The 20,657-nt window shown below is 56.9% G+C and overlaps 1 protein-coding gene across 1 annotated transcript; it reads left to right on the top strand.

Annotated features, from left to right (window-relative positions):
- Positions 1 to 209: 209 nt before the first annotated feature.
- On the top strand, positions 210 to 16,169 carry SUSD3 (sushi domain containing 3). The gene is made up of 5 exons (XM_036896939.2): positions 210 to 1,011; positions 9,882 to 10,070; positions 11,556 to 11,700; positions 12,226 to 12,363; positions 15,164 to 16,169. The coding sequence occupies exons 1-5, from the start codon at positions 924 to 926 to the stop codon at positions 15,357 to 15,359; spliced, it is 756 nt and encodes a 251-aa protein (XP_036752834.2). The 5' UTR covers positions 210 to 923; the 3' UTR covers positions 15,360 to 16,169.
- The last annotated feature ends 4,488 nt before the right edge of the window (positions 16,170 to 20,657 follow it).

Genomic DNA, 20,657 nt, shown 5'->3' with positions numbered 1-20,657 from the left:
TCCTACTGTGGCAGATGGACACACAGGCATGGTCAAGGGTTTTTAGGGGCCATCACACGGGGCCCACAGTCTGCAGTGGGAGGAACATATTACAGAGAAACCAGCCTAGACCCAGGAAAGTGAAGGACCCCTCACGCCACAGCACAGTGAGCCCGAGCTTCCACAAGGCCCAGGAAGCACGGGTACACTGCGTCTGCCCTGTGGTCCTGGAAGAACACACATCTCTTTGCTGCCACAGGCCAGGCTCTCCAAAGCCAGTGCTGTCCACATGGGCCTCCTTCCCAGACTTCCTGGGCCAGTCGCACTGGACTTCTGGTAGTGCCTCAAGCTTCCAAAGTATTCCGACCTCAGGGCCTTTGCATCTGCTGGACTGCTTCTGCCAGTTCTCTTGTCTGTGGTCCCAGGGCCGCAGGGCGGTTGTGGGGCAATGCGCCTGGGCTGGGCGGAGTCAGGGGGAGAGGAAGGGGCGGGCGCAGCCGGCGGCTGCAGCAGGAGGAGCTGGGCTGGAGGGAAGAACCGGGGAGAACAGGTACCCCGGGTGCGCACGCCGGTCCAGGACCCAGGAGATACGAATCCTGTCCACACACCCGGGGGCTCCTTCAGTGAAGACGCACAACATCGACCCCCACCTTAGGTTCCCAGCCCACAGTGGCACAGATGGGGTCCTGCTCCAGGAGCCTGCTGCTCACAAGAACACGGGCCTGGGGACCTTGGAGGTCAAAGGTGGGACGGAGGGGACCGCCCCCGCGAGGGCCCGGAGCGAGACTTCCTGCCCCTCCGGCTTCGTGCCCTCAGGGGTTGAAGCTCCCTCAGGGCCTGCCCCGCCCCAAGACCCACAGGGCGGGGCCTGGGTGGGCGTGTCCGGGCTGCCCCTTCCGCCGGCCTCTTCCCGCAAGTACCCCAGTGCGCGGCGGGGCGCAGGGATGCTGCGGATGGGCACGACCCTCCGCCTCAGGTCGAGGCCCGGGGGGCGTGCGGCGAACTCCACGCCCGCCCCGGAGGACGGCACAGGTGAGCCGGGGCCGCTAGGGTGGTTCCTTGCCCATTTCACTGACTGGGAAGACGAGGGGCGGGGGCACAGCCGACAGGAGGTGCACAATCTGGGGGCGCACAGGTGGGTGTCTGGGTGCACAGCTTGGGTCGCAGAGCAGATTTGGGGCTCCGCACAGCCAGAGACCGGCCGGAGCTAGACCACCTCCACCACCCAGCGGGCGGCCCCGTGGAGCCGAACTCGGCGCCACTACGCGCCTTTTCCCTGCTGGGCGCGGCGGACAAGTGGAGAGGCGCCGGTTACTTGGCCAGCTCCGCAGCCCCACCTCGCAGGTGGAGAAGCAGCCTGGAAACGAGCGAATGCCCGAGGTCCTGCAGCAGCCAGGTCCCCAAAGGCGGGAGAATGATTGTCTTCTTTAAGTTTGATGTCTGGCGTGTTTTGAAGAGGCCTCACTGGGTGCCGCAGCTAAGGGGGGAGGAAAGGCACCTTGGGCCCGGTTGGTTCCGTGTGTCTAGAATCCAGCCTTTTAGAAACAAAGCCAAATCCGTCCCCTGTGCCCCAGGTGTTCCAGGCTTCACTTTAGCGCACAAGCCCCCCTCCCTTGAGGCCTGGACTCACCTGTGCCCCAGACCGGACGCTGGACTGAGCTCTCTGCACAGGTGGCAGGTGGGCCTGGAGGGGCGAGCTGGCCAAATCACATTCCAGAGTGTAGCCAGTCCTGCCTGCTTAAAACGTGATGCCTGCCACCCTGGAGGCGCCTGTGGGGTGGCTTCCTCTCCCTGTCAGATGGGGAAACTGAGGCCAAGGGGAGTAAGTCCTGGGGCAGAGCAGAGGCGTGGCTTGTAAGTGTGGGAGTTGACCTGCTCCCCGCTTACCCGCAGCCTGTTGCAGTCCTAAATTTGGTGCTTTGCTCCTCTGTGTGAAGCAGTCAGCTTTGTGCGCACTATCTGGGAGGTGGTGTCTGCCACAGGTGGACAGACTTGCCCAAGGTCAGCCAAGGAGAGGGAGGGAGCCCCGGTTCCTTTGCATATGAAAGTCTGTTTGCTGGCGCTCACCTGGGGAAAGGGTCTCAGATCCACCTCTGCCCTGGTTCTGCTTTGTGGCTCAGCCTCTTCCCAGACACATGCCCTGGGGGTTCCAGCTTGTGAGCCCTTCGTGGAATCTGAGCTTGGAACCCGCTTTTGATTTGGGGTGTGTCTCACCGCCTCTGTGCCTCAGTTTCCCTGTGCATTGAGTGGTGGACGTTGTATGCCTGCCCCAGGCTTGTAGACAGGCCAGGCAGAGCCAAGGAGAGCCTGGTGCACCAACATGTTGGCTGGGGTTGTTTTGGGGCAACACCGGCATTCTGACCCCGCCTCCAGCCCCCCAGCCGCCCTGCTGCTCCAACCTGTGGCTCATCTCTTGGCTGTGAAATGGGTGCCCACCCCTCCCTGCTGGGCAGTGAGGGGAAGGGTGGGGGGTACGGGGGTCTTTGGGAGATAGTTAGGCACTGTCTAGGGTGGTGAGCAGGTGGGATTTTTGACCCCCTCTGTAAAGTGGGTGCATCACTCTGTTTTTCCTGGGTGGGTGTGAAGGGCCAGCTGGATGCAGTCTGTCCGGGGCACTTCCCCTCTCTCCCTTCATGGCGGTGGTGGTCGGGAGGGCCAGCTGGCTCATCAGGGGTTCAGTTTGTTGAATGGCTGCCTGGGAGGGGGCTGGGTGCCCTGCCTGCAGGGAAGGCTGCCCTCCCACAGCCTGTAGGCCTCTGCTGGTCCCTGGCCCAGCTCCCAGGCAGCACCAACCCTCCCTGATCTGGGAGATTGTGCAGGGACACAGCCCTGCAGGAGGAGGAACCCAGGGCTCCAGGGGCTGGAGGTGACCCCCCCCCAGCCCCATCCCTGGAAAGACCTTGGAGGAGGGCCAGGAGAGGGGGCAGCAGGACTGCCTGGAGGGTGAGGGTGGGTGCCCTTGGCTTCACTCCTGCAGCTGGCCACGCAGCCGGGCTGGCCCAATTTAGAGGAGAGGCCAAGGCCCAGAGCGAGTGTGAGGGTAGGGGTGCGAATCTGGATGTTGTCCTTGTGCCCTTGGGGCCCCTGCTCCCTTCCAGGGTGCAGCGGAGCTGTTGGGTGGGCCTCCCAGAGCCTCCGTGTTCTTCCCCTGGGGCAGGGTCAGTCTGGCCTTCTCCTGGAGCAGAGCCTGTTCCACACACATGGGCGAGCCTCATGGGAGTGCTAGGAGAGCTGGGTGGGCACTGTGGCTCCCCTCCCTCCCAGGGAAAGGAGGCAGGCCAAGAGAGGGCAAGCTCCTTGCCTGAGGATGTACAGCAAGGCCTGTGGGCCTCCCACATGTGCTGTCCCCCTGCCAGGGTCTTGGCATTCCCACTCTCCATAGGGCGCCTCTGTGTACTCATCACCCATTTGAGTTCTCTGAGACCTTCGTTCTGAGGTTTCCCCTTTCCAGTTGGGGAAACAGACTCAGCAGGGCAGCCACTCTCCCATGGCACAGGACTCAGGCCCTGGGCCCAGTGGCCTGCCTCCCTCTCCCGATATTCCTCTAGTCCACAACCTCGGCCAGCATAAAAGGTAACTCATTTACCTGGTCCCTAGCTGGTGAGGTCAGGATTTGGGGGTCATGTGGGCTCCAGGAGGGGTGGGCCTGTGGTCCAAGGTTCCAGATAAAAGATTAACAAGCACGGCTTGTTTTCACCCCCACTGGCCAGCAGGCTGGGCTGGAGAAGGCTGGCCAGGGCAGCTGGGCACTGGGTGTGCAAGGGCGGCCCAACGGGCAGGTCTGCATCCTCTGTCCAGTGAGCCCATAGGGTTTGTTCCCAGTTTGTGTCAAATCCATTCACCCTGTTTTTTCTTTTGTTTTTGCTTTAAGATCTATCTGCACATTATAAACAAGAGGAGTCATAAATGGTGCCAGGGAAAAAGGTTGAGGGGTGCATTGGTCCAGCCAACGAAGGGCAGGAGATGTAGCTTCCAAGGTCCCAGGAGCAGGTGGGTTGGGTGGGGCACCAGGGCAGGGTGGGGCCAAGAGGAGAGACAGCTTGGGGGGTGTCCTCTGCAGGGGCCAGGCCTAGGAGGGGTGTGTGGTTGGGGTAGGGGGGGAGGTGAGACTTTTCTCTTAGATGCCAGGTGTGGGGAGGGGCTGTTGGGGGTGGTTAGTGAGAAGGTCTGGGGTTCTCCAGTTTGGGAAGGAGGCAGTGAAGGGTTTGGGGGTCTCCAGGCTGGGGTGGAGGGCAGCGAGGGGTCCAGGGGTGCCCAGGCTGGGAGGGGCAGTGTGGGGTATGAGTAGCTGCTGGGCTGGGTTTTTTGCAGTGGTGAGGAGGCATATTGGTAGAGCCAGCTGGCCCATCCACCAGGCCTTGGTGATTCCTGAAATTGTCTCTGGGATGGGGGCCTGGGTAGACCAGACTAAACCCCCATAATCCCCTGGCAGCATGCTGCCTCCCACCCCATCCTGGCTTTGCATCAGGAGGCCTGGGGGAGAGTCTGGTGAGGCTGTCAGGCACTCCAAGGCCTCAAGGAGGTCTGTGGACCTGTCCCTCTGGAAAATGGGTCAGAAAGGGTTTGCTTGTCTTCCCGGCCTAGGGGAGGGATGCAGGAGACCCCATGGGAGTCTGGTTGGGGGGCAGGTGGAGGTGTCCTGGGCCCCATGGACATGGAGGGAGGTGGAAGTGTCCTGGGTCCTGTGGATTATGGGGACAGGCAGAGGTGTCCTGGGCCCCGTGGACTGTGGGGGCAGGTGGAGGTGTCCTGGGGCCTGTGGAGGGGGGGCCATGACTAGATGTTACTCCCCCTGTGAGGGAACATTCCTGAGCTCCGGGCCTTGTTGTAAGGTTTTCAGGAAGTGAGCCCACTCTTCCTGTGATCCTGGGGGGCAGGTCACCCCATTTTGCAGATGGGGAAATTGAGTCTGAGCAAGGTCAGGATGAGGGCCAGGTCCTGGGGCTGGGAAGTGGGTCATTCTGGGGGAGATGGGCTCATGGGTGAAGGGGGCTGGAGCATCTGGCCTGTGGGTGGGAGGGGTGAGGGCCGCCCAGGGCTCCCCCTGGCAGTCATTTTCTCACAACTTCCATTTTCCCTTGTATGGGGAAGACCTGCCCAAACCTGGGTGTGTCAGCTGGCTGAGGGCACAGCCTGAGGCCACAGGACTGGGGAGGTCAGGACCATCCTGCCAACCTGTGCTCCCTGGGCTCTGCTCCAAATTCCCCTGCACGTTTCCTTGAGTCTTCTCTGAGGCTCTGGGAGGCAGGACAGCCCCTGGGCCTGAGGGGCATCCTTCTGTCCTTTAAGGTGTGGGCCCTGTGCCGGTGGGCCTGAGGTCCTCCACTAGGTAGGGATGCTGCTGTGGCCATTCGCCTTCTCCCTGCCCACTGCCCACCTGCTGCTGCTAGGACATCAGGGTCCTTCCAGGTGCCACTGTTTGGGCCAGGCTAGCCACACCGCTGACTTGCCAGTAGGCCACAGGCCTGGGCAGTGCAGGGGTGGTGGGCCATCCAGAGGGTCCTGGCTTCCTTCCCAATTCTCATCTTTTCAGACGCGCTGCAGAGTAGAGGGAACCTGTCACCGCAGCCCAGCTCTACCCCTCGGTCTCTGTCTAGACCTTAGGGTCCTTGGTGTAGGGGGAGCCCCAGCTGTGTCATTAAGGGTGGGTGGGAGGGACCAGCGCCCCCAGTGCCAGCTGCCTTGCTAACCCCTCCCCAGGAGTCCCCTCCCTGAGACCCACATGGTGCTGGGGAGAAGGAAGGTGCTCAGTCCTGGGGGATGGGGAAGTGGGCTCTACATTGAGGACTGGGAAGTGTCAGCTGCCTGGGGCTCTGGGGAGGGGCTGCGCAGCTGGCCTGTGCTGTCTACCCAGCTCCAAACCTCTGTCCACTCTCTGGCCAGAGGGACAGCATGGGTCCAGGCCCGTGGATCCTGGAAAAACAGAGAGGTTCTTCCCTGGGGGCACTGACCACCGCTCTGGCCAGTTGGGGTTGGCTGTTGCTGGGCATGCCCAGGCTCCTGTGGTGCCCATGGAGAAGGCTGGACTCTGAGTCAGGACTGGAGTCCCACTGTGCCACGAGTGCCCACCAGTGGCCCAGGGCCTGAGAGGGGAGGCAGGAAATGTCCAGATGGGCATGGTGGATGGGAGCTGTGTCCTCTATACCCACCCCTGCCAGGGGTTACATACCCCTTCCTCCACACCCTTGTAACCTAGTGGACCAGTCTCTCAACTTTAACTGAGCTAAGAGGCCAAAAACAGTTCAGGTTTTAAATTTTCATTTCTTTGACATATTTATTCTGAATATTTCTAACGGCTTTATTGGCGTGTAATTCACATACTGTACAATTCACCCATGTGGGTTATGCATTTAATGTGTACCAACTCAGTGGCTTCCAGCGCGTTCCCAGATACCTACAGCTATCACCGCGTCACCTATAGAATGTTTTCACATCCCAAATAGAAGGGTAGCCCCCTGCAGTCTTTAGTGGCCATGTCCCAACTCCCTGACCCCCAGCTCCTAATCTGTGTTTTATCTGTATGGATTTGCCTCCTTTGGACCCCTCATATGAAATGAACAACGCGCTATGTAGTCCTGTCTGTCGGCCATCGCTCTGACGTCACCCTCAGTGCGCCGCCAGCACTCCTTGCCTTTTATTGCTCAGTAATGCTCCGCCGGGTAGATTATACGGTATTTTGTTTATCCATTCATCAGCGGATGGACATTTAGGTGGTTTTGACTCTTTGGCTGTTGTGCGCAGCACTGCTGTGAATACGTGTGTTCATACTTCCCGGGCATGGAGCTAGGAGAGACACTGCTTTCTCACGCACTAATTTCCTGCTTGACTTGGAGAAGCTGTGTGAACCCTGTTCCGCCCCCACCTACAGCATGGAGGGTCGGTTTCCCCCGCCCCGGCACACCGTCGTCTGCCTTTTTTTCCTGTATGGAAGGCTCGGTGGGTGTGAAGGGGCGCCTCCCCGTGGGTTTGATTGGCACCTTCCTGAAGGTGGCGGGTGTGCAGCATCTTTTTACACGCCTATCAGCGGCCATCAGTGTATCCTTAGAGAAGTGTCTGTTCAGATCTTTGCCCATTTTTAAATTGGGTTGTCTTTTTATAATTTAGTTTAATCATTCCTACATTGTAGATCCAAGTCCCTTATCTGATAGGTGATCTGCAGGTATTTTCTCCCTCTGGGGTCATCTTTTCCCTTTCTTCATGGTTCTTTGAAGCACAGTGTCTTTAATTTTGATGAAGTCAGTTTATCTGTTTTTTTCCTTTGTCTTTTGGTGTCATATCTTAAGAAATCATTGCTTTATCCAAGGTCAGGAAGATCTATCCATATGCTTTCTTCTAGGAGTTTTATACTTTAGTGTCTATTCAGGTCTTTGACTCACTGTCAGTCGGTTTTTGTATGTGACGTGTGGAGAGGGGGAACTTTATTCTTCTGCATGTGGATGTTGTCCTACCACCAGTTGTTGAAAAATTGTTCTCTTCCCATCGAATTGTCTTTGCGTCCTTGTCGAAAATCAATAGACTGTAAAGATGAGTTTATTTCTGGGCTCTGAGTTCTGTTCTGTGACATCAGCCATATGGACAGCTCTGTTTTGATCACTGTAGCTTTGTGGTAAGTTTTGAAATAGGGAAGTGTGAGTCCTCCAGCTTGGTTCTCCTTTTTCAAGGTTGTTTTTGTTTTGGCTATTCTAGGGCTTTTGCATTTCCCTTTGAACTTTAGGCTCAGCCTGTCCATTTCAGCGGAGGCCTCAGCGGCTGCGGATCAGGATGGTGTTGGGTCTGTAGGGGAGCAGACTGCAGAGGTACCATCCCAACAGTGTTGTCTCCCCACTCAAGGGCATGTGGCGCTTGTTTTATTTTTTTCTTTTGTAGTTTTTGGCATTTAGGTTTTATCCTTTCATTTAATGTATTGTCCTTACAATAGATGAGGTCATTTCCTAACTTCATTATCAGAGTGTTCGTCGCCCTGTACGGAAACTGCACTTCCAGGTGTCGGTATTGCATCCTGCAGCCTGCCTGAGCTTGTCCGTTAGTTCCTGAGACTTTGAGTGGATTCCTGAGGACTTTCTAGAGAGGAGATGTCATCTAATAGGGAAGTTTTGCTTTTTCCTTCCCAGTGTGGATGCCTTTTACCTAATTGTCTTAACTAAATGCCCTGCCCCCTGGGCATTAGTTGAGCCATTTCTTTTCCTTCCTATTTTATCCTTTCTTTTCCATTGTAATTTTCATCGTTGTCTCACTAACATAGGTGCTACTTCTATGGTCACAAGTATGTTAACAGTTGTAGATATGGCCCAAAGGCCCACACTCCCTTGTCTCCTGTTAAATTAAGACTCTTAAGTCTATGTCAGTTTCTAGCTGCCCTCTCCATGCAGTGTTTGGCAGGTGAATGGCCATGTGGCATCTCATGGATGGGGGTCCTCGCTTGGGTGGGCAGCTCTGTTCCACTCCCCACCCCTGCTCCTGGGCAGCGTGCTTAGACATGCTGGCAGGGCATCCAGGCCCCGTGAAGCATGCGGTCTTGCCTTGAGCTCAGGCCAGGCTGCCAGCACCACTGGCCCCCTGCTGTCCAATACTGGCAGCCCTGCCTTAGGCCCTCTTTCTGGTGCAGCCAGTGCTCCAAACAGGAAATTCCCAGAAGAGCAGAGGGAAGTGCCTCTTGTGCTGTGATAGCAGGAGGCTCGCACCGGATGTCCTGCGGCCTCATCCGGAGGTGCTGAACACAGCTCAAAGCCGCTGGTGGGGAGCAGGATGCCATAGGGCCGGCCCTCCTGCAATTGGCCTGTACTCCACCTCGGCAGGCCAGTGCCCAGCACACGAGGGCCGACAGGCCCATGGCATGTGCATGTGCCAAGAAGCAAGACTGGAGCCACCTGGCCTGGTCCCTAAACCGTGCCTGCTTTGTGACCTCGGGCAGTGACTCACCCAGCCTGTGCCCCAGTTTGCCAACCTGCTGGGGGGACAGGGGGTGACAGTGTTAATGCCATCAGATGGGTGAGTCCCTGTGTACCTAGTGCAGTCGGTGCCTTACAAGGGCCAGCTGTTGGCCTTGCTGTTTCACAAATGCTGTACTCGCTGCCCCACATGGGGCATCTGTCCAGCATTCACCACCCTGACCCCCACAGCTGGGGCATTGGTGGCTCTGGTTTCCCAGCACAGAGATGCTGGCAACGGACTCCTCTAATTATTCTTTTTGGCTCAATTCTCCAATGGGAACACCATGTAAGGCTCTTGATCCGTCTGCCAAACTCCGCCCAGAAAGGTTTGGATCCGCACCCCCACCAGAGAAGTCCACGAGGAGGTGCTCCCAGGCCCTCGTGACTTCACACGAGGTCTTTGCTCTTTCACTTGTTGCCAAGTTGAGGAATAAAATATTATTGCTCCTGTGAACTAGTGTTCAGTCACCGAGGGCTTGCACTGTTCTCTCTCAGCCGCTTGTCTCTTCGGGGTGCGTTCGCAGTCAGCCCTGGAAGGTCACCTCTTTTTGATGTGGGAGTTTCTCTTTATAAGCTAAGGGTGTTGAGCCTTTGCCTGAGATTCTCCGATTAACATTTTCCAACTTTGTCCATCTGAGTTTATGTCCCAGTTACTAGCGAGCAACAAGCTTTTGCTTTGTGCTTCTGTGTGGTCACATCTGCTGGCCTGCCCTCCTTTGCAGCTGCACTTGGATACTGGCTGTTTGCCTTACCGTCTTCTGCTGCACACTGCCCTCAGCGCCGTGGGTCTCAGAGCATCCAGAGCTCACGCAGTGTGGGGGTCAGCTCCCCATTTGTCCCCCGGTCTGGGTAGCTGTGGGCCCTTCTCTGGGGCCTTGTGGCTGCTGGAGCATCGGTGTGTGTCCCAGGCAGGGGCCCCTGCCCATCCCCACCCTCCAGCAGGCCCTCATGCCGTCTCTCCCCTCTCCCCAGGCACATGCTCACAAGTGCAGCCACCCCCGAGGGGCACCTTCCAAGTCCTTCGTGGCAATGGCACTTCTGTGGGGACTGTCATCGTGTTCCACTGCCCCTCGGGCCACCAGATGGTGGGGGCCGGCCTGCTCACCTGTGTCTGGAAGCAGAGTGTCGCCGAGTGGTCTTCAGCAGCCCCTCTGTGCAAGTGTGAGGCCCATTTCCCCCCCTCTTTGCAGCTTCCTTGGGTGGGTGGGACCTGACCCCAGCATGTGGGCCTCAAGAGCACCCTTGGAAAGGCGTGGTGGGTGTGAGCACTTGGCCTCTTGGTGGGGTCCTGATCTTGGTGTTGGGGACTGGCCAGCACCCTTGGGGCTCCATGTCCACCTGTGGACTCAAGCCGTAGTAGCTGGTATGAGTCCTACCCTGCCACTGACATGGCCTGTCACCTCCAAGAGGCTACTTGTGTTGTCCACGCTTGAGCTCTTCTTATTTGTTAGGCAGGAAACTACATTTGTTCCTCTCCGTCATTCTTTCAGGCATGCACACTGCACACGTTAATAGGATATTCCATGTGCTAAGAATTCTAGAAGTGAGAGTTCTGAGGCCAGGATGCCCCCACCCAGGGCCGGGGGAGGGGATGGCTTTCCAGTCTTCTAGTTGTGTTTGTTGTGCAGGGTATTGATGGATAATACCCAGCACAGCATCTTCCAAAGTGAGGCCTTGTGTATTGTGCATTAAAAGGGCTCTATAGTCAACCAGTTTGGGAAAATGCTGGATTAATAGGCTGTGGGACTTCTCAGAGCCTTTAAAATGCTCATGTGCTGGGTGAGTCTCTGGGAAAGGGTGAATGTCAGAATTAGATTGCCAGAGATGGAAAGCCCAAGATAACAGGGTTAAAATGAAATGGAGCACCTCCTGCCTGTGGCCCTTGAGATGGGCGATCCAGGGCTCTTGTGGCACCTCTGTTGGGCATGATCCAGATGGCAGCACCCGTGTGCCAGACAGCTGTGGGAGAGGGACAGGGCAAGGCAGGCTCTCAGAAAGTGGCCAGAATGCAGTCGTGTGACCACGTGCAGCTGCAGGGGCAGCGGGGAGAGGCAGGCTCCTTTGGATGTCCAGAGTCCAGCAGGGTAGGGCCTGGAGGACTGAGCAGTGTCCCTGCAGGGGAGGGTGTGTGCTCACATGAACTGCTGGGCCCCATATCCCACAGCACCCTTTACAACCTGAAAGTACTAGTTCTTAGTGCATAGCTGAGGTCACACGGCTGATATGTGGCGAAGGCCCTTGGATTCCAAATATGGGTGTTTTCCTTGCTTTGGTGTCCTCCTGAAAAGTGACAAGGAGACACATAGGCCTGAAGGGTTTGCCAGGCTGGACGTGATGAGAACAGACCAAGAGCAGCCTGCTGCCACCCTCCTGGGACCGGGCCACAGTGTGTGGGAGCCGGGGCCCACCACTGAACTCCCTGTCAGAACTGCTCCCAGGTGCCACCACAAACTCCTACACACCCTCCAAAACCCTGCTAAAACATCCCTCCTTGGGGGCAGTCTTCTCTGACAGTTTGCACACACCCTTTCCTTGGCCACCAGCACTTCCTGCCACCCCTGTGGGTCATGCTCGCTGTGGGGTGGCCTGTCCTGTCCATTGTAGGGCCTGGGTGAGCACCCAGGAGCTGTCTTGTCTCCCTCACAGCTGTGCCACCCTATGAGACCTTTGGCTTCAAGGTGGCTGTGATCGCCTCCATTGTCAGCTGTGCCATCATCCTGCTCATGTCCATGGCCTTCCTCACCTGCTGCCTCATGAAGTGTGTGAAGAGCCGGCAGCCACGGTCCGACAGGTGAGACCGCATCTTCTGGGAGCAGCCCCAGTGCTACGGGCAGCGAGCATACACACGAGCGCCCCCACTCCCACACGGACCTCTCCCCACCCTGCTGCTCCTGGAGCTGCAGGGGCGCAGCCCCTCCCACCTGGCCTTTCCTGGCTGGCTTGTGGCCGTTGGCTTTGCTACTCTGCATGTGCCCTTGGGCACAGCTCATCGTGGTCACACGCCTGGTCTGGTCCACCACCACCACAATTCACTGAAATGCAGCCTCCTAAAAAGCACTTTATTGTGAAGTACAACATGGGAGCCACCTCCCTAACCGAGGGCAATCATATAGCTCGAGGCATTGCTTCAGTGCGCACCTGCCTCTGTGAGTGATTTTTCCGCATACAGCTGTGCCGTCTGGGGGCCCACCATCTGTGACCACACTCACTCCAGCGGCATTGCTGGGTGGTCCCTACAGGAATGTGTGGCCCTGAGGTGCTGTCCACCTTGTGCAGGTTGTGGGTGGCACCCTGACCATCTTCCGTCTCTCCCCAGGGCAGCCCAGCTGTGGCTGCAGCCAAGAGGCCAGGACTTGGAGACAGTGCAGGCCGCCTACCTCGGCCTCAAGGGCCTCAGCGGAAGGGAGCCCAGGAGCTGGCCTGGCCAAGCGCATGATAACTACAGCTTCACCACGTGGGTACCGGCAGGGCAGGGCGAGAGGCTCAGTCGGGACACTGGGCCTGAGAACCAGGACCCGAGGGGCACCCTCCCTCTCACACTGCTCAGCTCATCTGGGCCTCCGCTCCTGTCCCCGCGATAGTGTGCTGGTCCCATGCTGGTCCCCGAGGGCCGCCACCTTTACCTTGAGAATTTGTGCCCACAGGGGTATGCTGTGCCACCACCACCTGGCTCCCTGCCCTTCCTCTTTCAACACGCACATGCACACCTTTTTCTGAACTAATGCATATTCTCTTGTGCACCTTTTTCTGACGTGGAATCTCATCCTGGCTGAATGTGGACATCTCCAGGGTCATGGCAGCTTGAGCCCCTGCCATCTGGCCCAGGACCATGCATGGCACCCTCTGCTGAGTCTTCAGGGTGTTGCCTTTTGTGTGCTGCGAGATGCTGATCCTGACAGTCCACAAGCTGGGATGTGGGGCTCCCACTGGATCATGCTCAGGCTGTTTCTGGCATGGGTGCCCTGGTGGCACTGGGATGGGTCAGATTCTGGTCAGGCTGGCCCCATGGGCATGCAGTCTGGGGTCTCCTGGCTGAGGTACAATCGTCAGGTGATCAGTGAGGGGCTCTGCAAAGAGGCCTCCACTGCTCCCACGACCTTTGACCCAGGGCCTCAGTGTCCATGGGTGATGCAGCTGCGCAGTATTTGCCTGGGTTCCAAACTGATTTTCATTCTGTCGTGATTCTGTCACTCCTGTGAGGAATGGGGATGCGTTTTGACTCTTTATTCCTTTTTTGTTCATTTTATTGTTTTCTTATCACTATGAATTCACTCGTATTCTTTCCTAAAACTTTATTTTGGGGAAATTTCATGCATACACAGAAGCAGAATGGTGCACCAAGCCTCCCGTTCCCGGGCCATTTGGACGCATGTTCCTGCAGGCTCCCTCCTTCCTCGATGGCAGCCCTGCTTTGCCACACACGTGCCCCTGTTCCCTGAACAGACACCTCCTCTTGCCCACAAGATGCTGTGGCCACCTCCTGCTTTGTCTGCCCCAGCCATGGGGTCACTGCTCCTCCAGGGAGAAGGGTGGAGGGGCTTCTTGGAAACTGAGCCTCTGCCATCCCTGCTGGAACCTTCCCAGAGAGCCACATGCGGGCCCAGGTGCCCTTGTGACCTTGCACAGTGAGGTTCTGGCCCCGCCCATGGCTGTTAGTCCTGCACTTGGAGCAGATGAGGCAGATTGGGAGGCACTAGCCTTGTGACACCCACAGCAGCACTGCTGGCCTGTGGGGAGGAAGTGGCTTCCAGGTCCCCCAGGTTTGAGTGATTAGAGCTGTTTTCCTTTATTAGACCATGTTCTGGGGCAATCCTAGGAACAGACTGTTTAGGCCAACTAGTCTGAATATTTTTATTGCCAGATTTTTCTCTAGGAATCGCACAGCTTACTTGAGGCATTGTTATGACAACTGCCCCATCACTGGTCACGATTTGTTCCCCACCTGCGAGCAGGTGTCAGCAATGTGCTGGTTTCCATTGGCATTTGACTAATGTGAAAGAAGGGTGTTTTCCACACCTTTGGTTACCAGCTGCAACACTCGCTTGGGTCATCCCTGTTTGCTCTGCTGAATCCTGCTGACGTTTTTCTTCTAAATACTCTGAGGCCTGTCACATTGCAAAAGAGAGCCCTCCCTGCTACTGGGCTGCAGGCACTTCATTTCATTTCCATTTTGTTGGGGTGGTCCCGGCTAATGCATTCCTTCACAGTCAGATGTCCTTGGCTGGTCGCCCTCGCCAGCGGCACCTGCTGTGACACACTGTCCTCTGTCTCAGTTGGGCGAGTGTGGTGGGTCCAGGAGAACAGCCAGCTGCCCTTGGCATGGCCTGGGCGAGTTCTAGGTCTGACAGGCAGTGACACTGTCTTCAGCAAGGCGAGGCTTCCCCTTGACCTTGCTTTTATTTCATAAATGCTTCCCAGCACATGTTCTAAGCCCTTCCAAATATGCCTTGCTCTGAACTTAGGGGTGGGTGCTATTTTTATCGCATTTGAAGAAACTTAACCCAGACTCACATCTACAAGAATGAATCTGGATTTGAACTCAGCCTTTCTGGCTAAAGTCCACCAAGTTGTCTTTTCTTTCCACTAATTAACTGATTTATTCACTTATTCATCGCACCAACAAGTGACTTCTTAAGTCCTACTACTTTGTACAACTTTTCTGAGTAGTAGGTGTGGGTGGAAGCAGATCTGGGAAGGCTTCCTAGAGGAGGTGATACCTAAAGCAAGCAGATTGGGAGACTTGTGTTGGGGGTGGTATAGAGCATCTGAAGTGGGGGAGGAAGAAGAGGCTGGAGTGAGGGAGATGGGCAGGGCTGGGTCTAATCATCCTGTAGAATGGGGTTATTTGGTAGGTGAGGGGTAGGGGAGCCCAGTGTAACTGAAGCTGTAGAAGGTTGTTGATCTGGCCTCAGACTGCTGGTAGACCACCTGGCAGGAGCAGGGTGTCCCTGGGCCAGGTCCCTGCTTGGCCTGGGGTGCCCCAGCTGCGGAGCATACACATGATGGATGAGCCCCTTCTTCCACACAGCCCTATCCCACCCCTGGAGGTAGGCATGCTGCTCCATGGACCACACCCCTCATGGATCAGGGCCTGAGGTCCAGGGAAGAGTGCCGTTGGAGGGGCCTCCACAGGCTTAGAGCAGCTCTGACAGGAGGAACGGGGCTCCCCAGCCTTGGGGCAGGAGCCTGGGGTAGGGTGTGCAGCCCAGGGCCAGAGGTTGGTTCTCCTCCTGCTTATGTCTCCTCTCTCACAGGGACCTTGGTGAGGGCCCCAGGGAGCTGGTCGGTGTGGCCTGTGGCATGGACAAGGACCCCTGGGTCCCCAGTGGCCCTACTGGCTCACCACACGCCCAGGTGATGGTGCACACCGCAAACCTAGGACCAGTCCTGCCTGCCTCCGGGCCCACCTCGGAAATGCCCGGATGGCCTGCAGCCTCTGCCCCTGGGTGACAGAGGCTGAGGCCAAGGGCCAGGTTACACCCGCCAGCCAGCCACCTGCATCTCCACGTGTCCAGCTCCAGAGTGACTAGTGAAATCAGCTTCAGGGTGTAGGGTTTCCCTCAGCACTGAGCTGGGGACCCCTGTGGGGGTGGCTTGTCCCAAGGGAGCCCAGCTGCAGCAGTTTTTATAGCTAACCTTCCCTGAAACCAGCACTGTGGTTAACAGAACTGGCTGCAGCTTCCCTCTAAGCCCAGCTTCCCTGGAGAGACTGCGGGACATTTTAAGCAAACCTAGATTTGCATAGCCAAGGGGGAAGCCAGCGGTGGACCAAGCAATCACCACTGGCCACCCGGCATCTTCCTCTGCAGGGCAGGGCGCTGCATCTGTCACTTGAAGTAGTGGGAGAGGTGTGAAATAAATAATTCTAATACTGAAAATACAAAGGTAAAAATTCCTGTGTTGATCCTCCATCCCAAGTGCACTGGTGTAAAACTAGTTCCTTACTGCCACAGCTCGGCTCGTGCCTGCAGGCACTCAGCAGGACGACAGCCCCACTGGCAGGGCTACTGTTGGCCGACCTTGTGGGGTGTCCAGCATACTGGCCTCATGGTGAGTCCCCGTATGAGCCTTGCCTCAGGCCTGGAGGTCACTGGGTACACAGCCTCGTTCCACTTGACGGGCAGGCACGGGCACCTTCAGAGCCACTGGTCACCCAGCTCATCACTTGTCCAAGCAGTTAGACAAAAGATGGCCATGTCTCTCATCCCTGACCCCCTCCCCAAGGGAATGGGAGCCGTTACTGCATATGTCTGTGTGCACACCCTGCAGGTGTGACTCCAGACATGCGTCTGCTAGTGTGCATCCTGTTCACTCACCAAAGATGTGTCGGCTCACTGTGCACCCTGTTCTCTGCATGTCTCCTGCCAGCGAGCCGACATCTGTCCTGGCCATTAGGCTCTGACCTCTGCATCATGTGATTTGGGATGTGACCTGTTTGGCCATCTAGGAAAGTGGCTCTGGTTTGTCCTCCAACCTCTGCTTCCTGCCTGGGCTCCCTGCAGTCCTGAAGGACCACGTTTGCCACGTTTTCACCCCTTGTCAACGCATCCTCTACAGGTTATACAGTGCGGTCCTGTCCCATGGTTTGTGTGCAAAGCCCACAGAGGGACTCTGGGTGCTCCCACATTTTCAGCTGTTGCTTTTGGTGTTGAGGGCCTGTTTGTGGGAAGCTGTTCCTGAGTGTGGTTGTGAGGCCACAGGATGTCCATGTGCTCACTGAGGCATGTGGCAGTTTTCACGTCATGCTCCTAGGGGCATGGTGACACCAGCAGGGAGGCTCAGCCCCAGCGCTGGACCAAAGCAGTGCAGCATTCACGTGGTGGCATCCCTGCTAGCCTGGGCTCTCCCCAGCTTTTCTGGGCCTCCTGAGCAGTGCCCCTCGGCCACAACCTCCAAGGGTCCTTTGTGGAGGGTCATGTTAGGCTCCTTGCAGGGCTTTGGATCTGCCTCCCCCCCACCGCAAGTGAATTTTCACACAGCTACAGGTTTAAGTTTTTAAACAAAACATAACAAAATTTACCCTCTTAACCACTGTTTAGTGCACAGGGGCACTAAGGACACTCACTGTTGTGTGACCCTCACTGTCCCCTCCAGAACTCATCCTCCAAACTGGACCTCTGTTCCCACTAAACACTAACCTCTTCCCCAGCTCCCACCCCACTACCTTTTGTCACCATGAATATGACTCCTCCAGGGGCCTCGGAGAAGTGAAGTCAGAATTTGTCCTTCGGTGATGGCTTATTTCGGTCTTTTGTGTTCTGAGTACCCAGTCTTAAGTGTGTGGAGGGGGTCTTTTCCTTACAACAAGCAATTCTTGGACACTAGCTGGGTGTCCTACAACTCAACTCGGGTCTGACGCCATCTACCCCACAGGTTGGGGGCTCAGCCCCACAAGACTCCCCCCACTGCCCTCACCTGCATGTCTGACAAGCCAGCTGTAGGTCGGAGTTCCCATGACCCCTCAGGTTCGGTTCATTTGCAAGAGCCGCTCAGAGATATTTTACTTACTAGTGCCACTCAGGAGCAGCCAGGTGAAGATTCATGGGGTTAGGTGTGAGGAAGGGGCACAGAGCTCCCGTGCCGCTCCCCACACCACCCTGTGCTCACCAACTTGGAAGCTTTCCAAACATTTGGAGGCTTATTACACAGGCTTGATTGGTTAAGTCAGTGATCACTGGTGATTAATTCAACCACCAGCTGTCCCTTTCCCTCCCTCCCTGGAGGTCAGAGTTCATGGGTGGGACAGACAGTCCAGCCCTCTAACCCCACAGATGGGTTCTCTGGCAAGCAGTCCCCATCCTTAGGTGACCCAGGGGCTTCCCAAAGTCACATACAACAAAAGGCACCTTTTTCTCCCTCACAACTTAGGAAATTCCAAGGATTTTAGAAGCTCTGTGCCAAAAACTGGAGACCAAATATAGATTTCCTATGATACTGCACAATCTGTCACTCGGCACAATGTCCTCCAGTGCGTCCACGCGGAGCATGTCAACGTCTTTCCTTTTTAGGGCTGACGTATACTTCAGCCTACATGAGCACATTTGTCTTACCGGCTCATCTGCTGATAGTCACTGCTGGCTCCTGTGAATCCCGCCATTGTGCACAAAGGTAACAAAGCTCTTGAGACCCTGCGTTCTGTCCTTGTGTGTATACAGAGGGTTGTTTCAAAACGTAAGGTAGATGACCACACCCTCCCCTCAGCTCATAACCCTCAAACTGCGGGCTCTGGTCATCTGGCCTGCCTGTCACCTGCACCCTGGGTGCACCTTGCCCTTGGGAATCCTCCCCAGGTTTGCTGAAGTCAGCCCCTCCCTCACTTTTTGCCCAGACATCTAGAGCAGTAGTTGCACACAGCTGCAGAACAAGTTACCCCAAAATTAACCTGTCAGCATCTGTTACTGCCATGGTTTGGGGTAGGTCTGGTGGGGTGGCTGTGACTGAGGTCTCTGGTGAGGGTGCAGTCAGGTGTCGGCCAGGGATGTGGCCTCACCTGGGGGCTTGCCTGGGCTGGGGGTCCATTTCCAAGTGACACCCTCCTTCATGGCCTGGCAGCTGCTTCCAAAGCTAGGTACCCACGAGAGAAGGGCAGCAGCCACGAGGGCCTCTACTCGGCCAGAAGTCACACACCTACGCCTCTGCCACATTTTTCAGTTACACAGACCTACCTGATTCACCAGGGCAGGAAATGCAGAAAGGCGGAATCAAGGCTTCAAGGATCATGGCCACCTTGGAGGCAGCTATTAGCTTGTTGCAACACTAGGGTCTACACGCAGTGGCTTCCTGACAGGAGCTCTGTGGGGACAGGGCCCTTCAGCCTTGCCCAGGAACCTCAAGCTCTGGGTTGGGTGCAGGTGTTGGGGAGTCTTGTTGAATGAATGGCGGCCCTTGGCCAGTGAGGAAGTGGGAAGAGTGTCCTTGCTCCTCCACGTCCAGACCATTACCCCCGCCTCCCTTCGACCAGTCAGCTTCAGCCCCACAGGCTGCCCCTTGCTCTTGGGCGTGCCCTGCTACTCCTGCCTCTGGCCCACGTTCCCCTTTCCTTCAGCTCATCTTGTCTGGTTTTAAGTGCATATATGGAGTACTGGCTGCATGCCTGGAGCCATGACCAAGGCAGACTTGGCTCCTGTCCTCGGGAGCTGACGTTCCAGTGGGGAACAGGTAGCTGGAAGTGCTGCGGACAGCGCTGGGAGCCTGCGGGGGTACCCCATGGTGGGGTATTCCCTACCACCAGTCCCACAGGTCTGATCAGGAGCTCAGATTTGTGCCAATTGGGTCTATGAAACAGGAAATTCTCATCACAAATGGAATCAAGCAGCTCCCTCTTAAAACTATTTGCTTTCTGGTCAAAGCTGCGATGCCATGGTTACAAAACTTCAAAGAGGCAGAATTCTGAGGGGGAAGGGATCAGGGCCACGTGGGGAGCAACTTCAGTGGGTACCGCAAAATCCTCACCTGGCTATCCAGTGCCTTCTGCCTCGAGACCCACAGTGACCCCAACGGTCACCTTCATCTGCTTGGGTGCAGTGGTGTCCAGGTCAGCTGTGCCAACAGGGAGAGTGTTGTGCTCCAGTCTGGGGGGAGTGCCTGACCTGACCTTTGACCCTGGGTCTGTGCCCACCTGCTGGTAGCTGGGTGGGGATCCAGGCTGGTAGCCCTCTCACCCAGCTGCTGGCCTGCCTGGGCTGCAGGTCTTGCCCACCAGCCTGGAGGGCATATCCAAGGGGTATGGGGCCCATGGAGTGAATCCTGCACCTAGGAGGCCCCAACTTGGCTGCTGGACCTTGGGTGAGGGATCTTGCCCCTCCAAGCCTGTTTCCCTGTCTGTCCCATGGAGGAAGTGGATGTGAAGGTAGAATGCTAGCCACCTGGGAAGGGGCTAGGCTGGGGCTCCTTGAAGGTTGATAAGCCTGGGACCTCATGCTCTCCCACTGTGTCCCAGGGCCCCTGCCTTCTGGCCCTGACATTACCCTGGGTGATAAGAACCAAGAGGTAAACGCTGGCATCCAGAACAGAGTGTACAGGATGTGGAATACAGGGATCAAGTTGTGTCCTCTGGGGTGTAGGAGGCGCTCTCTCTAGAGGCTTCTGTGGGAAGGAATCCCTGGGCCCCAGAGCCAACTGGGACTCGCCCTGGTGCACAAGCAGGGTAGAGGCCAGGAGGGACCCCTAGCGAGGTCACAACCCTCCTACCTTGGAGTGCTGGGGTTTGGGAATTTGCAGGCTGTGCCTGCACTGGTTCTCTGGTGGTCCCAAGCACATCTACCCGCGCAATAGGCGGCCCCAGCCCCGTTTTACTGGGGACTACTGAGGCACAGACGTGGGGGTGCACGGACCTGGGGTGTGAGTGCCTGTGCTTGTCGAGGCGCCAACTCGATCTGAAGACCCACGGCTCTTCTCCTTAGAGCGCACTAATGGGCAGCCTGCAGGGGAGAGACCCGGTAAAACCCCAAACCTGTCTGCAACTGCGTCTTGTAACTGCCTCTTCCTCCCCACTGATCCCTGCTGCACAGGCTGGGGGCCCGGGGTGCACGCTGGAAAGGCCAGGCTGAGACACGAGGGGTGGGCTCGGGGAAGGTACCCGCAGATTGGGAGCAGGTGCAGGCAATGAAACCGGTCAGGGCCACACCTCGGGTCGACCGCGCCCCGGGGTTGGGGAGCATTATATACAGACCCTGCGCTCCTGGGCTGATCCCCCGGGAATACTGCACGCCCCCAGGCCTGCCCTCCCCCGTGTCCCTGGGTAAGCCA

The sequence above is a fragment of the Manis pentadactyla genome, chromosome 3, assembly GCF_030020395.1.
Source record: "Manis pentadactyla isolate mManPen7 chromosome 3, mManPen7.hap1, whole genome shotgun sequence".
NCBI classification, from domain to species: domain Eukaryota; kingdom Metazoa; phylum Chordata; class Mammalia; order Pholidota; family Manidae; genus Manis; species Manis pentadactyla.
Note: the sequence above shows the minus strand (reverse complement) of the source record. Positions and strands in the feature narration are given on the sequence as shown.